Source organism: Periplaneta americana, chromosome 4, assembly GCF_040183065.1.
Source record: "Periplaneta americana isolate PAMFEO1 chromosome 4, P.americana_PAMFEO1_priV1, whole genome shotgun sequence".
Lineage (NCBI taxonomy): Eukaryota > Metazoa > Arthropoda > Insecta > Blattodea > Blattidae > Periplaneta > Periplaneta americana.
Window position 1 is genome coordinate 147,543,665 of NC_091120.1, and position 16,561 is coordinate 147,560,225.

At 37.1% G+C, this 16,561-nt stretch overlaps 1 protein-coding gene across 3 annotated transcripts in view; it reads left to right on the forward strand.

Annotated features, from left to right (window-relative positions):
* Positions 1-3,546: 3,546 nt before the first annotated feature.
* Positions 3,547-16,561, forward strand: part of LOC138698295 (cytochrome P450 4C1-like) — a 53,354-nt gene continuing 40,339 nt past the window's right edge. For 2 of the 3 annotated variants that reach the window (XM_069824097.1, XM_069824098.1), the window contains exons 1-3: positions 3,547-3,762; positions 7,201-7,307; positions 11,099-11,195. In XM_069824097.1, the coding sequence (XP_069680198.1) occupies positions 3,588-3,762; positions 7,201-7,307; positions 11,099-11,195 (379 nt within the window). In that variant the 5' untranslated portion in view covers positions 3,547-3,587. The remainder of the gene's footprint in view (positions 3,763-7,200; positions 7,308-11,098; positions 11,196-16,561) is intronic. The other variant, XM_069824099.1, reaches the window with a different exon arrangement.

The following is a 16,561-nucleotide window of genomic DNA, read 5'->3' on the forward strand; positions in this document are numbered from 1 at the left end:
AGTTCGTGGCAGAAGAAGATATGAGATGATAGACGACATTAAAATACATGGATCATATGCGGAGAAAAAGAGGAAGGCAGAAAATAGGAAATACTGGAGAATGCTGGGCTTGCAGTGAAAGATCTACCCTTGAGCAGAACACTATGAATGAAGGAATAGAATAAATATTATTATTTTACCGTGGGCCGAATTTGTGTTAAAATGGTTTAAGTACTGATTATAGCTGTTCAGAAGGAGTAGATTTCTGTTACACAACGAACAGCTCATAACGGTTGTACGCATAGAAACAGGTCTTATTTAGTACGGACCAATTTGAAAATAGCATGGGTAATTAACATTCCGCTTAGAAGTGATTCTGCGTGTTATCTTTTCGGCAGTAAATATTCGCCGACTTACGGGCATTATGCCTATATTATAGATGTAATTTATTGGCTTACATTCTAATCCTAATTTAACTTTTTTTTAATTTTTTAAATTTTGTTTGTCAATTACTATTTTACTCGGTGAATATGCAAGGGTATTCTTTCCGTTGTGATGGTTTTTTTCTCATTTTGCTATATATTCTTAGTATTAAGTTTCGATATGCTAATATTAGTAGAGTGTAAAAAAGGGAACAAATTTAACGAAAGAACATAAATGAATGTGCTATAAGAAACATCACGCGGAAAGAAATAAAAGACAAAAAGCCAAAAAGATCTTGAGGAATGTCGCAGCTACGATGGAAGGATGTCGTCAGAGCCCGGAACTGAAGTGAAGCTGTCGGCTTTCAGACGTATGGGAAGAGGATGATAATAAATATATGTTCTAAAACTACTGAGAAATAGTGCCTTATTAATATTAATGCTTTGTAATTGTCAATGAAAAATTCATTCTAGGACAATAAATTGCATCGTAATGAAATGCACTGTAGCGGAGTACTAGAACGTGCATCTCCTCGTGGAAAAAATATATTCTGCACAACGCGACAGAGGAGCAATGGCATGTATTATGACAATTTAATACGTGTTCCAACAAGGTGATCCATTTGACTAGACATGGGCACTAATACCTCAATCGAGTCACTGCCGATTCTCCTTAACTCCCCACTTCATCTTTGTCGACTGAGACATTAATGCTTTGGTTCGATACGAGTAGACAGTAAGGTAAGCATTGCTCAGTGACGGATTGTATGCTGATGGCTCAACATGAAATGTTGATCACACTACAATTTGCACACGGCATAATAAGAACGTGAATATTTTTTGTACACTGTACTACTAGATGTGATATACAAGTCTATAACTAAACCTACAACAAATTTGAATGTAAGAAGACATTTTAGGCTGGCCGTATCAATATTTTACAACATTAATTATCAATTAGCGTCATGATTTTTCTTAGGAAAGACACGAATAATGGAGATGGAAGAGCTGAAATATATAATTGACGATAAGTTTCCCTACGTAAATATTTACAACATCGTAAGAGTTAATCTACGTAAAGATTAACTTTTAGTCCTACAGAATTAATCTGTTATGAGGGGGGAAACATTTACTCCGGCGGCGGGGGATCGAACATGGCTCCTTGCTTCTACGTACCAAGCGCTCTAACCACCAAGCTACGACGAAGTTCAATCCTAAGCACCGGGAAAAACACTAGAGGAGTGGGATTCGATCAGATGCTGAGGATTGGACTTTCGATGTTGCTCAGTGGTTACTGCGCTTGGTACGAGAACCAAGGACCCTGGTTCAATCGCCGGGGCGAAATTTTTGCTTCTAATAACCATTGTAAGAGTTAATTATCTAATTTCACAGCAAATTCTAACAAATATGAAGCTCTCATGTAAGCGTTGAGTTTGTTAATATGCGCCATTGTAGGATCCAATGAAAAACTCCCTGAGAAACTCCTTTCATATAAATTTTATGTATTTCTCGACATAAAGTAACAAGTACAATAAGCGGTAATATAAACGACACTGAAATGTTATTTAATTGCGTTGGTACAGTAGGCTTATGTGTTCAAAATATGTATCATCACATGCCACACATTGTTCATAACGTTTTCTGAAGATTACTGAACATATTGATGAACAAATGTTGCTATAAGGACACAGAAAATAACGTTATTGTCTCGCGTAATTCGTAGGTGGGTCATCTGTCTTGAAAAACTGCCCACATGAGGCCGTGAGATCAAATACCTTGCCATAATAATAATAATAATAATAATACCGGATAGCTAGCAGGACTGCGCGCGAACGACGCTGGTGCTGCTACCTAGGCTATAATTGCTACAATTGCAGCATTACAAATTGATCCAAATCGTACTTCCGATTTCCGAGAGTTCATAAAACGTGAGGCAACAAAATTCTCTATTAGGCCTAACGCCTTTGTCTCTGTGTTCATAGAACAATAAAAATTAGCTTTTCTTTATTTAAGCCTAATAAATGAATAAAAGTTAAAATATATTGGAAATTATAAGATTTTAGCAAATTAAGTTTTATTGTTGTCCACATGCCATTATTAATTATTACAAGCATCAGATTACTACCATTTTTATCTTTGCAGTTGTCAGCAATGGGTGTATAGAGCGTTATTGTAAATTCATTCTTAAGGTCAGAATTAATTTTGTCTCACTAAAGCAAAGAAAAAACACGCAATAATTCTCATAACATGCAGCTTTGATATAAAATAATGTTACATTAAATACGGTACTACTATACAATTAATATTTGTATTTGTCGAAGTAATTCCACGCCGCTCCGCTAGATGTCAAGTCCGTGATATTTCGCACTCACGTCAATGCTGCTAGTGTGCAGCTGTCCGGTATTATTATAGTAAGGTATTTGGTGAGATCCGGGGAGTAGGAAATGGTGTTCTATGAGAAATTGGGCGATCTCCAAAGTGTCGTTGCAGAAGGGCTAGTGACCTCCCTCCCCGCGGTATGGGTTGTAGCTCCATCTTGCTGCATCCATTGTCGTTGGAGGGGTAAGTTTCTGGCGCGACAAAAATGTCCCAAATCCCGCACAGTGGCGCACCACACAATGCTTCATGAGCGGTCCTAAGGACTTCAAAATCATCCTAATTAAAGGAGGTTGAACAGTAAGTCTAAGGCTGCGGTGCTTGCATATGGGCCCTTCTCCGAAGGGAAAAAAGTCTAACTATAATTCATTAATTGCAATGAACCTAGTACTTATTAATAAAGACTGAACTTTACAGCGAAATCGTCACTTTTGAAATACCGGGAACAAATTCTGCTTGTATTGGGGTTAAATTTATCTCCTCTTCTACACGCGATAATCCATTGGTTGCGAATTGTATTTTCTTTCGGGTAGGAAAAGAAAGAAACATTTCCAGAACCGTTTCTATTATAAAATCATTATTACAGTTTGACACAACACACATCTATTATTATATAACATTAAACAGGTTGACCTCAAACCACATGTTGTATTAGCGCTGTAAAACAAAACCACGTGGAGATAACTTGTGGCGTCAGTTTCTTTCCCCTCTTTCATCTCCTTTCTCGTACGAAGGACGATAATAGAGTAACCTGTGATCAAGGTCAACATATTCCATTTCGTAAACTAAATCCAGAAGCTCGCAGTCATCATGGAGCTCTCCGCAGCATTACTGTGTTCAGTTATCTTGCTAGCAATTCTACTTCTCTACCTGTCATGGGAAGCAGAGTCAGGTCGAATGACACGAATGATAGCCAACCTTCCACGTATTAAAAGTTATCCAATAGTTGGGAGCTTGCTGCCCTTAGTTCTGGTGCCATATGCAGGTAAGTACTTACAAAATATTTTCCCCACAATCTTACAAATTATTCCTCTTTCCTTTCTAGCGACATTGGTTCATAACATTTCATTTGGATATGTTTTTGTGTGTCTGTATATATCGTATTGTTCTAGTGTGTTTAATTTCTGCATTTTTGGTTGGATGTGTAGAATTTCCATGTCTGTGTTAATGTCTCTGTAGGTGTGGTTAGCATTTGTGATGTTCTGCGTATGTGAATTTGTTTTGTAATTTTTTTTATGGAAGTGATGTGTTCTTTGTAACGTGTTTGAAATGATCTGCCTGTCTGTCCAAGTTGTTGCAGGTGTTACATTTGACTTTGTATACACCTGTGTGGTTGTATTTGTTTCTTTGTGTTGTTTGTGTGTTTTGATGTTTTTGTAGAGTATTATTTGTTCTGTATGCGATGTTGTAATTTGATTTCTTGAATGAAGTTGCAATCTTGTGTGTGTTTTTGTTTTCGTATGTTAATGTGATGTATTTTATGTTTTCTTGTGTTTGTGTTGTAGTCTTATGTTTTTTGTGATTATGTTTTATCTTTCGTATTATGTTGGGGTTGTATCCGTTTTCTTGCGCTATGTATTTGACTATGTTTAGCTCTTCTTTGTAATCATGTTTGTTCATTGGTGTATTGAGTAGTATGTGTACCATTGTTCGGAATGCAGCTTGTTTGTGTTGTGTTGGGTGGTTGGATGTGTTGTGTATATGTGTTGTTGTTATTGTGGGTTTTCTGTAGACTTTGAATGTGTGCTTGTTGTCGACTTTTGTTAACGTGATGTTTAGAAAATTTATGGATTTTTTTTCTTTTCAATTTCTAATGTGTAGTGTAGCTTTGGGTGTATTTTGTAGTAGAATTTACTTACTTATTGCAAATATTTAAAAACAATAATTAACATTGCAATTTAGGTAAAATTGCAGTGGTAAGTTTCCAATTTATAATTATTACTATGTTAAACGTCTCTAAAAACAATATGTTAAAAGCCTAAAGCAGTAAAATTAATGTCGCGATTAAGCGGTAAGAAGAGGGAAATTGTTATGTGTGTTACGTTGAGAATACTGAATGTGGTATTTCACGCTTACCGCGTATTGGTTCTGTGCGGAAACCAAGCAAATACGCACGATTTCGCACAAAAGTTGTTCCCTGGATCAAATGTCCTATTTTAATTATGTAATTATGTAATTATGCTGGGATTTTTCTCGCTAACCTTTGGTATATCCAACACAATAATAGAACATATTTTGAAAAAAAAAAAAAAGTGACAATAACATAGTGGATACTGATCGAGAGAAAAACATGAGCCCGGATTAAAGAAATCTGAAAGTACTCGTGAATATATAGTGAACCATACTGCTTCATTTTGAAGAGTTTGTCCAATAAAAGTACAAGAAACGACACTGCAAGAGAATATCTGTCTTGTGATTTAAACGTACAAAAAATCTATGCATTGTACAAAGAAAAATTCAGGAATGCTAATGTTCAGGCAGAAAATCTTTCATATTATCGTCATGTTTTCAAAAATTATTTTAATATAGCTTTTCATAAACCCAGATAGGATCAATGCGATGAATGTTATAAATATGATCACATATCTGAATGTAAGAAGATAGAGACGGAGGCAGCTCATCAGTCCCACATTGAAAGAAAGGAAGCAGCTCGTGAAGGGAAAAAAGATGACCAAATTAGGGCATCAGCAAACGATCTGTTAGGTATCCCAAATACTTAAAAGTCAGAGACCACAACTCCATGGCAGTCAATTGATAATTTATCACGGAATTAAGAGTATCACGAAATTAGACACCTTTACCCTATATAATTTGACCGTGCATGATGTAGGCAACAGAACAGCAGAAAATTTTATATGGAATGAGGGAATTGCAGAAAGGGGAGCTGCAGAGGTTAATAGTGACTGTGTGTGTTTTTTGTGGTCTAAGGCATCCCGCCTAGGACTCGCGTTACGGAATGCGCGCTGGTTCGAATCCTAATGGGGAAAGAAATTTTCTCATGAAATTTCGGCCAGTGTATGGGACCGGTGTCCACGCAGCATCGTGCTGCACTTGGGAAGCTGTGATAGGTAGCGAAAATCCGGTTTCGCAAACCAGCTATAACGGCTGGGGATCATCGTGCTAACCACATGATACCTTCATTCTGGTTGGATGATCGTCCACCTCTGCTTGGCACGTGGACGTGAGGCCAGCAGCCGGTTGGTCGGTCTTGGCCCTTCATAGGCTGTAGCGCCATGGATTTACTTTTACTATGTGTTGTGTATGTGTGTGTTTTGTGTGTATGTGTGTGTGTGTGTGTGTGTGTGTGTTTGCTCGCGTTTACGATTTCCTGATATCAAGAGGTTAGAATTGCAAGTGTGTATCAAACATTCAAATCCCAGCTTACCATATTTGTCACTACTATCATTACCTTGGTTACAGCATAGGCGTCTATCGATCGAAGATTTAAATATATGTTAACTTCGAGTTAGAGCTTCTTGGTACACGCATCGAATTCAAAACAAGGATACACAATACATTTTAAAATTATAGATCTCAAACAGGTTCGCTGCAGGAAACTGGAGCGGTTCAGACCATCCCACCCCCCCCTCCCACCAGGCACGCCAGTGACCAACACAAAGAAATTAGAAATAACATTCAGATGCATTTGGATTTCAGTTCATGAAATTTTCGATTCACTTGGATGATAATATATATAAGTAGTTTATTTCATTGTTGGGAAAATGAGTGAAAATGAATCGGGAGAGGTTGACTTGCGTTCGTAAGTAATGAAGAGAATAAAAATGCAGAAAATATTGAATGTTTTGTTAATTCAGGACTGACATTGTTATATCGAAATGTAGTTGAAGACTAAAATCAACAGATGCAGCAGTTTACTGTAACTAGAATAAAATTATTTAAGAGCGTCCCATTAATCTCAAGTGATGAAAAGTTTTTTTTCGACATACAGACTTATCTTATGAACAAGCGGAACAAATTTCAATGTTCCAGTCTTGACAAAGTGTCACTGGTTTACTGTAATGTCAACTAGGAAGGTCACTGACATTGCTTTAGCAAGAAGACACTTATTTTTGTCATTACTTAATAAATTAATAACATTAGGTATTCTTTCTACATTTACCCACCGGAACTAAGATTCCATTTAGTTTCTTATGTATAATTATGTTATATTATATTCTGTATTTCATCAATCATATATTAGGCCTATATGTTTTTCTCATCTCAGATGCCCGTACAATAGAATATATTAGTGGAACACGCTGGTGGTTGTACTGAAGGGATGCAAATGTATTTTCCATGTAAGTTCAATAATATGTTCGTACTTTCTATGTCGCCACTACTTTATTTATAACCCTCGTATTAATCACACTATCGCATTCAACCTGTGAAGAGAAATGCTTCTCTATAAATTTGTATATTTCAGAAAGATGGGAGAAAATATTGGAAATGAACCTAGCTAGTGGACCTATCTTCTTATGGTGGATGGGTCCTGTTCCAAGTGTTAGCATTAAGGATGTGAAAGATGTGGAGGTAAATGTATTCCTTATTGCAATCAGTACATGTGGCGTTCCGTAAGAGAAGGGCGAGACCGCCATGGGTCGAATTTTTTTTCTCCTCGGAATATTTGAGACACATATCTACAACTTAAGCCTGGCAGACGTAGGCGGGCTCTACCATGCTACAACGAAATTATCATTGTTTCTAAGGTTGGAGAAACTGCGTAGTCTGTGACAGGTTCATAATATTCATATTACTCCGTACGAGAAGGGCGAATACGCCACTTCGCCTGAAAGCGCGCGCCATTCATTGTGTCAGTGTTGTAATCACACAGACGAGTACAACCGTAGTGAGGAATTACGTGTATTTATGGACATTGTAATAACTTAGTATGAGTAATAGTAACAGTGATAATCAACCAGACATATCTAGTTATTGTAGGAAACGTCAGAGGCATGTCGAAAAATGTATAAACGTACAAGCAAAGGTTAAAAGTAACAAAAGTGAATCGTACATTAGTACGAAAACGTCTCGATATGTGCAAGCTTGGCGTATAGGCCCGTCATGTACTTATGGGTGCTTCACGCATTAGGTATGGACAATATACGACCTGTATTTCGTAATTTCTGGGAGTTGGGTGATTAAGACCTCCAGAATGCCTATATTTCTAAGCTCATAGCCAGTGTCGATGTGAACAGATGTCGCATTAAGAACAGGTCGACCTCTCTCAGCTGGGTTTGCCAAAGAGGTACTATGTCACGCCAATAAAGCTCGCTTATGATAAAGTAAAGGATCTGAAAGCTCTCCTTATCTATGTGCCAAAGAACGTTTCTGGATGACGTGATCAGCAACCAAAACGTGCAATTAGCAGTGACCGACTCAGAGAAACATCTTCATGAAGATGATGTAATGGATTATTAGCACCTCTGTTCCCAGAACAAGTGAGACCACTGTTGATAGCAAGGCTAATAACATGACAGGTATCTACATACTTATTTTTGTTTATTAATAATTTCCGACACTTTGTAACTGTCACATCACAGTGGGATTAAGTGTTTATTATTATTATTACTATTATTATTATTATTATTATTGATTTTTCTAATACACTGTATTCAAATTATTCCCATAATATTGATGAATTCATAATGTCATCAATGATCACTATTAAGTTAGAATATTAATTGGACATTTAATTACAATTTTCAATAAAGATATTCGTTTTTCAGTGTACAAAGTAATTATTATTTACAGACGTGTCCTTGGCGGCTTCGCCCTTACCTCGTTTACAGGTAAAAATATTTTGAACATCGATTATCACTAATGGTACATTTGACGGCATCGCCCTTCTCTCACGGCAGGCCTCATATGATTTACTAGACACAAATTTATTAGGGAGGAAACAAGCTCGTTATTCACAGCACAAACTAGAATGCAAGTACAGTGGAGAAGTCAACTTATGTTGATTACATTACAGGTTGGTATTTTGGCACGTTGTGGTGATATTTAACACAGTGAGTTTTAATTACCTACAAGTTTAGTAGATTATGTAACCCCGATTCTTTCTGCACTTGATAAACAATTCAGGATTATTGTTTTATAGTGATGATATTCCCACATCTAACTTAAGCATGCTTTTCATCGTCTCATTCTAACAAAGTACTACTTTAAATAGATGTTTTCAAACTTACAGCTCAACCAATGCACTGTGGCGAAGCAGAGTAAGGGTACGTACAAGAAGAAGCCTGGCTGGATACAGAGCTCGTTGCTCGTAGCCTAGCTGCTCGCTGGGTAGAAAGTCAGGTTGATCAAAACGAAGCTTGTTTGTGTCTGCCAGTAAGTGTAACTGAACGCATTCTGCTTTTAAAATTGTCTTTGAAAACAATAACAATTTATAAGTTAAAAGTGCCATGAAGAACTTTAGCTATAGATCTCCAGGACCTTTTGAGTGTACCTTAGATATTTTGGTACTTTCAGTGCGGAAATAACCATGTAAGTAATTACACATTTCTAGAAAGCGTCTTCTGTCATAATAAAACCTTTTCATTAAATCCCATATAGTTCATTCTAATCCAAATAGAACATTGATAATATAATACATATTGTGACGGCCACGTGAGGTTCGATCTCACGACCGACGGAGGAAGGGCTAAGTCGGCCGTGACGGGCAGGTTGCGCGCGCATCTGCAACTTGCCGAGTGGTGAAGGAAGCAAACTGCTACGTGCGGAGTGAAGGGGGGGACGGACCCTCCCGAATCGTCCAGAAGTCCGTCGAAGTGGAAATATCCACATTATTCGAGAATGCCATTCTGACTGCGAACTTTCTCGTAACTATGGTTTGGTTATATAAAAGAGAAGACGCAAGTGAACGTCAGTCAGTCAGTCAGTCAGTAAGCCAGTGTTATTACAGGCAGATTTGGACAGTAAGCGAGTTAGTCTTGTGTAGCAGTGAAGCCAGCTTCGAGACCAGAGCGCGACTTGAGTTGTGTCCGTAACTGTGGAGTCTGAAGCCCGGAGTTCGAGTGCAGTGGAACGTAGTCGGGGGACCAGAGTTCGAAGTGCAGCGGATCGTCTCTGAGGTCTGGGGTTCGAGATTCTGTGAACGCGAGTGACTGAGCTAGAAGAACTAGCCAAGACAAACGAGCTGTGAACTGAGAACTAACAGTTCTGTGTTGTAAATACTGCTTTGTGATTATTAGTTAAGATTAACAGTTCATTGTTGTTCGTAATAGTCCAAGTGAATTGTCATTGTCGTCTGTGGAGTGCACTAACGAATACTGTGTTACTGTGTGGAGAGCAAATCCTATTGTTGAGATAATAAAATTACATTGTTGTTCAGTATAAAAATTTACAATATTAATTACTAAAGATCAGTATATATTTATCAAGTTTATAACATCGTCACTTACTGTAAAACAAAAATTTTATATTTAGTAATTTACTTATTATTGGTATCCATTTCACACCACCTCATTCTAGTGCAAAGGTGAAGAAATCATGGCACTATCTCTATGCTCCCAAGAGCCTTTATGGCATGTGAAGGGGTCGGTCACCTTCATCTTTATTGGTATTTATTTTAACTTCAACTTCATCTCACAATTTCACAATAAGATATAGGTTTTGGTGGTCGGGATGGGCCTCATTCCAAACATTGTAAATATTTGAAATTAATCTTTCACTATCCATTATACGCAAAGAAATGAACAGGAGCAGGCGTTTAGCATGTGGAGTAGTGTGTACGAACTCTCAGAGAGCATGCGCAGTAAAGACATTTAGGTCGCTGGTAGCTGGAAAAACAGCTAACAGGATAGGTAACAATCGACCGAACTGTTTTCGTATTGGACGTCTCCATTTCGCAACGTTTAGGCATTCCTTAAAGCAAGGTAACCAGTCAGGCTACCAGCTAGATTTCGTGTTGTACGTACCCTTACAGTTGACAATCATAGATACTGTTTTTAAAGTTATTCACCCATTGTAATCAGTTGTGCTTACAATTTTATTTAATTAAAATTACATTTTTGATAAAATATTATATATATTGGCATGTAAAAGAACTCCTGCGGTACAGAATTCCGGCACACGGACGATGCTGATATAACCTCGGCAGTTGCGTCGTCGTTATATAAACCACAATTTTATATAAGTTATTTATATATTTATCACAGAGGCCGTCACTGATAAGACATTACGTATTCACATAGTGAAAAATATTCATTTAATTCTATAATTTTGATATCGCATTTCCTTCGAAAACTATTCAAGTGCTTAATCGTCTTCTGACTCCTGTAAGATAATTTGGACTTCAGTTCTGTCTTCCTTTTCAGGTTGTCCTTGGAAATTCTAGTTCTCAAGCGCTAAGCAAATCTGCTGCGTATAGTTTACTGCATCCTTGGCTGGGAACTGGACTCCTAACTTCAACAGGTAGCAATACTTTCGATATATGATATTTATTAACATCCTCTACTACTCACCACTTTGTAAAGGAAGTAACTATTGAACTCAGCGAATTAAGAAAGTATATGCAAAATGTTTTTAAATATTTCAGGTGTTCATTCATGGCTCAGGTTATGCTTCTACTACAACATTGGTCAAATGGAATGTGCAACTTATGCTTATTATGTTGGCTGATCCGTTGAAATATATTTTTACATTTTAAAGGGTTATGTGGATCGCATAATTTCCTGAAATTAACCACTCAGCCAGTGCTGAAGTTGGAAAAATATTTTAGGCGGAACTGTGCAACTACAAACCCCTAAATTTATAAAAAGGCGTTTTCCTTTATTTTGCAATAGAAGCAAGGTGGCGAGCCAGGAAGAAAACAATGCCTTACATAGTTTCTGTTCTTCAAAATGATTGAGAAATTCAGCATACAGAGCCAAGGAAAAATATTTACAGCGCCAAATTAAATACAGGAAAATCAACTGAACATTTTCAGAGAGACATTTGAAGGGTTCAGATCTGTAGTCGGTCAAGCGCCATTTACTAAAACCGTAGAAACCAAAGGTTAAAATGAAATTATCACCATAATTCGATGAATACATATAGCAAGTATTATGAAGTATACACATTCAAACTAAATCTTCATTAAACCGTTGTATTCACTAATATTTAACCCTTGCTTTCTCCGTTTCCAATAAATGGCGCTTGGCCCACTATATCTCTAAACCCTTCAATTGTTAGGTATGGCAAGTCAGAATGTAAAGGGACAGGGCGGATGACATCAACATACATTTATGGACATATATCGAGATATATTGCAGATATCTAAGAAATTCTTTCACTGATATAAATACAACAGTTCATATATCAGGAAACAATAAATTGAAAATTTCTAGTCTTTTATCCATAAAGGTGTATTGTCGTGTTGGCGTGCCTGGGGAAAACCCAGGAAGGAAAAATAAAGAGGATCGTATGGTTCAAAATTGTTGGTTGCCTCTAACAATAGTACTTATAACATAAGCCATCATAAACATAACAATTTAATAAACCACAAACAAGTAGAGAGAAAGAAGCTACAAATATTACCCCCAAGCAGGAAGTGGGGGTAATAATAAAATTTTAAATACTAAAGTCTGATAACGGCGTAAATTTCCGAGAGAGAGAGGACTAATAACTAACATGGACTGAGAAGTTAAAATATGGTATAATAATAATAATACTAATAATAATAATAATAATAATAATAATAATAATAATAATAATAATAATAATAAAAATGTTTTATTTTCGCTGGCAGAGTTAAGGCCACTATACACTACGAGTGATCAAACCCCCCACATAAAGTACAGTTCTCCATGGCACACGGGCTCTGAGAAATCCCATAAAATTCAACACTCCAACATTTAGCTGATTGCGGTGCAGGTCCGTGTAGAATATCTCGTCACCGACTCAAAGCTATCACCATTAACACCACGATAGACTCGAAGAAAGTTCACTCTCATCTAAAGGATGTCGCGATCCCACGCTGTGTACAATATGATAATTAACAGAGCTGGCCAATGCTTTGTTAGAGATGAAGCAGACCACCACCGGGTCTATGTAACTGCAATATGAAAACGATGTTCTATCGGTGATGCGTCCCACGCATAACCAGAGTCGTTCGTTTTCAACCAGGAGGGTCGACTAAAACCCGGCGTTGGCGAAGTACAAACAACCGACGAATCCTCCCGTGGAGGTTGGAGACTAGACGTCCTCTCTGTGACTCGCTTCGAACCCGAGTCCCGTCTCTCGAGGCCGCTCCTAGCTCCTCCAGCAGACAGCCGCCCCACTTCCTTGTTCCTCCAATCAGAGGAGGCGAAAATGGGGGTGCGTTCACAACAAAAAAAAGGAACAATGTTGCCAACACTATCACATAAAAATCCCCCGCAGCATAAACTACACCACAGTATCTATTCACTTGAAGAGGACATCCGTAATAATATGTACGCTCTCTTCTGTAAATTAGTAATTTGGGAGTACCAAAACTATTTCCCCAAATACGAATCCCATATAGTAACAACTAAACCGCGGAATTTCATACAATTTCATGCTTTTATTGATTTGGCACAAGCTTATTGAAGAAGTAAAAGTGGATCTTTGCCAATCATGGTTTTCACGTTCGAATAAATCGAACTTTATTTTGCAAAAATGCATATTTTGATTTTTTTCCCATTTTAAATGCATATATATTGTTATTTGGATATTAAAATGTATTTATTAACGTATTTCCTTGTTTTTATTTAATATCTAATTTCAAATTTGCCTCTGATAAAAATAAGAATAATTTCCAAAAACTATAAAAATTATTTCAGAAATAAATCGAATAATTATTTAATTACTGTTGAGGACATAAAATTGCTGTGACAATAATGGACAATTGTATACCTGGTGTGTAAGTTGGGTTGTTTTCTGCTTTAAGATGATGTAAGCTGCTGTTATGCTTACATACTGGCCATGTTAGGAGCCAGGGCGAAAATGCGTGTCACCTAGAAGTCATTCAGACGTTTGATCTGATTTCGTTCAACCAAAAATAAATAATCGATTAAATGACGATCTTACTCGTGTTAATTGTGTAAGCATGTGCAGCTTACAGCTGTTGTGAGGTGCGTTCAACACACTAGAACAATATGAAATATACAGAAGCACTAAAAACACACCCTGATCAAATTCTCAACACACATATCAATTTCAGAACACACACACTATTTGACACCACATTTCAACACTTTTCAACAATCGAACGCACCCACACAACAGGCAGCGAAGTTCGAGATTACGCCGAGATCCAGTAGACTCTGAGGATGGTGTGAAGAAGCATCGAAACAGCTGTAAGCCGCACATGCTTACAAAAATAACACGAGTAAGATCGCCATTTAATCAATAATTTATATTCAAGTGTTAAAAGTAGTGTACGAAAGATTCAACATGGACAAAATAAACGTAATATTGTTGAGGTTATGAAACTGCTGCGACGACAATGCTGCTAATGTGCTCTGATTTCATAGGAACAAAACGGAATGTGCTGTATTTAGACACCTGCGACAATGAAGTCACTTATCACATCATATGATGTCGCGAGATCATTTTCGGCAATTAAACTTTAATTCTGACAGAAAAGACAAGATGATTCACAGTAGAGATCCTGGAGAAATCGTTGGTTCTTTACAGCAATAATAATTACTTTAAAGGCAAAGGCAGTTTTTAAGTTAGAAAGTTAAAAAAATATACCAATTGAAATATGTACAGGTATGTAAAATGAATAATTAATTCATTTATAGAAAGAAAATAATGAAAAAATTGTTACTTTAAGTTATTTTCACTTACATCATGTTATTGAACCAAATAAACCTCCAAAGTGTATTTTTACTGCATATATGAGTCATTCCATGTCAAATCGAACACCTACGAAACATGACAACTTACTGTTTGCTCCGATTTGTTTTATATATTCTATTGATGAAATTAAATAACCCATGTGTAATTTTTTCGGACTGACACAATTAAGGTAACTGCACCGAAAGCTGACACTTACCCAAAGCCTGAAACTTTCAATTTCAATGTGTCGTAATAAAATTATGTGTAATCAGAAACAGAATTTCTGAACTTGTTCTAACTTCCTGTTATCTTGGCAACATCGCACAATATTCTCCTGGAAATACACGTGAATTAAACATGATGGATGCTGCATAAAGTAGACTGTTGTATCATTTTGCATGGAATAGCCGGTATTGTTAAGCAAAACGGTAAGCGTGCACATACAATTATTTTAAACATAAATGCCAATTTTATGTGGAATTTTAAGTTGTTGTTAATATTGAATATGTAAAATTGTATGCAGAAGATAGTAAGAACATGGTTTGTTTGAAAATGGAGTTAGAATAACATGCCACAGGGGTGTCAGCCATTGGTACTCTTAATTTTACAGATGTTCCAGTGTCTGACACAATGTGTCAGGCTTTGGTGAAATAAAAAAAATCACATTTAAATAAGTTTTTTGTTCATATTATTCCAGAAACGTTGCAAGTACCTGGTATTTAAATCTACTGGCAATAGGAAGTTCTGTACCAAAAGCTGACTGGGGATGTTAACTATAAGAGCAGTTTCAAAAATGTTGTTCCTAAGACTGACAGAATTTTTTGTCACCCAAGTAATAATTTTAAATCGCCTGTTTCAACAAATTCTTTTCTTGTATTCTTCTGTCTTAAGTTTTTAAACTTTTATCATATTCATTAAAATACATGTTTTTTTTATTTATGTACCGATGTTTCATATAACATTTTAATAACTGTGGTTTTCATTAGTTTTGTTCCTGTCACATGAAATATTATTGTCACTGTGAGATTCAGTGCTATTAAAAAATAATGCTTTTTTCTTGTTCATCTTGAAGTTAAAAAATCTCTACTTTCACTGAAGTCACTTCGTTTTATTATGGTAATTGCAAGATATATTTAATTAAAATACTTTGATTTTCTTATAGGTTCTTAATTTAGATAAAGGTTCACTATGCCTCCACCATGTCCTTCAAGGGAAAAAGAGATAGGAATTATTCAAGATGAAGCTACAAGAATTGCCAGGACAGAGATGATAATGACAGTGCTACCCGAGGCCCAGGTACGAGGGTCAGTAAAATGAAAACGAAAAATAATGTTTTTCTCCGCAGAGGAATTTTATTTTTCAAAATAATCTCCACCAGTGTTTAGGCACTTATCCCACCTGCTCACCAGATTTTTGATACCTTGTTCATAAAACTCTTTTGGCTGCTGGTGACACCCCTGCTGCAAAGCCTCAATCACGTCACCGACCGTAGCAAACCGAGGCCCTCCGAGGTCACTTTTGAGCTTGCTGAAAATCTGGAAGACGCAAGGTGACAAGTCCGGGCTGTAAGGGGTATGTTCGAGCACCTCTCAGCGCAGGTCCCGAATGGTTTCCATGGTGTGCCGAACTGTGTGTGGTCGCGCAATGTCGTGTAACAAAATGATACCATCACGCAAACATCCAGGTCGCTTGTTTTTGACGGCACGACGCAATTCAGTACGGAGGATTTCGGAGTATCGAGCGGAGGTAACAGATTCTCCTCTCTCCATGAAGTGGCAACGTAATAGACCCTCTGAGTCTAAGAACAGCATGAGCATCACCTTGCCTGCGGTTGTGAAATTTCTTAATTTTTTGGGCTTAGTGATGTGTCGTGCTTCCACTGCATGATGTGTCGCTTGCTCTGCGGTTCGTAGTTGCACCATGTTACATTTCACGGTCACAATACGTTCCAAAAAAGGCTCCACCTCCTGTTCATAACGCATCAGATGTTGCAA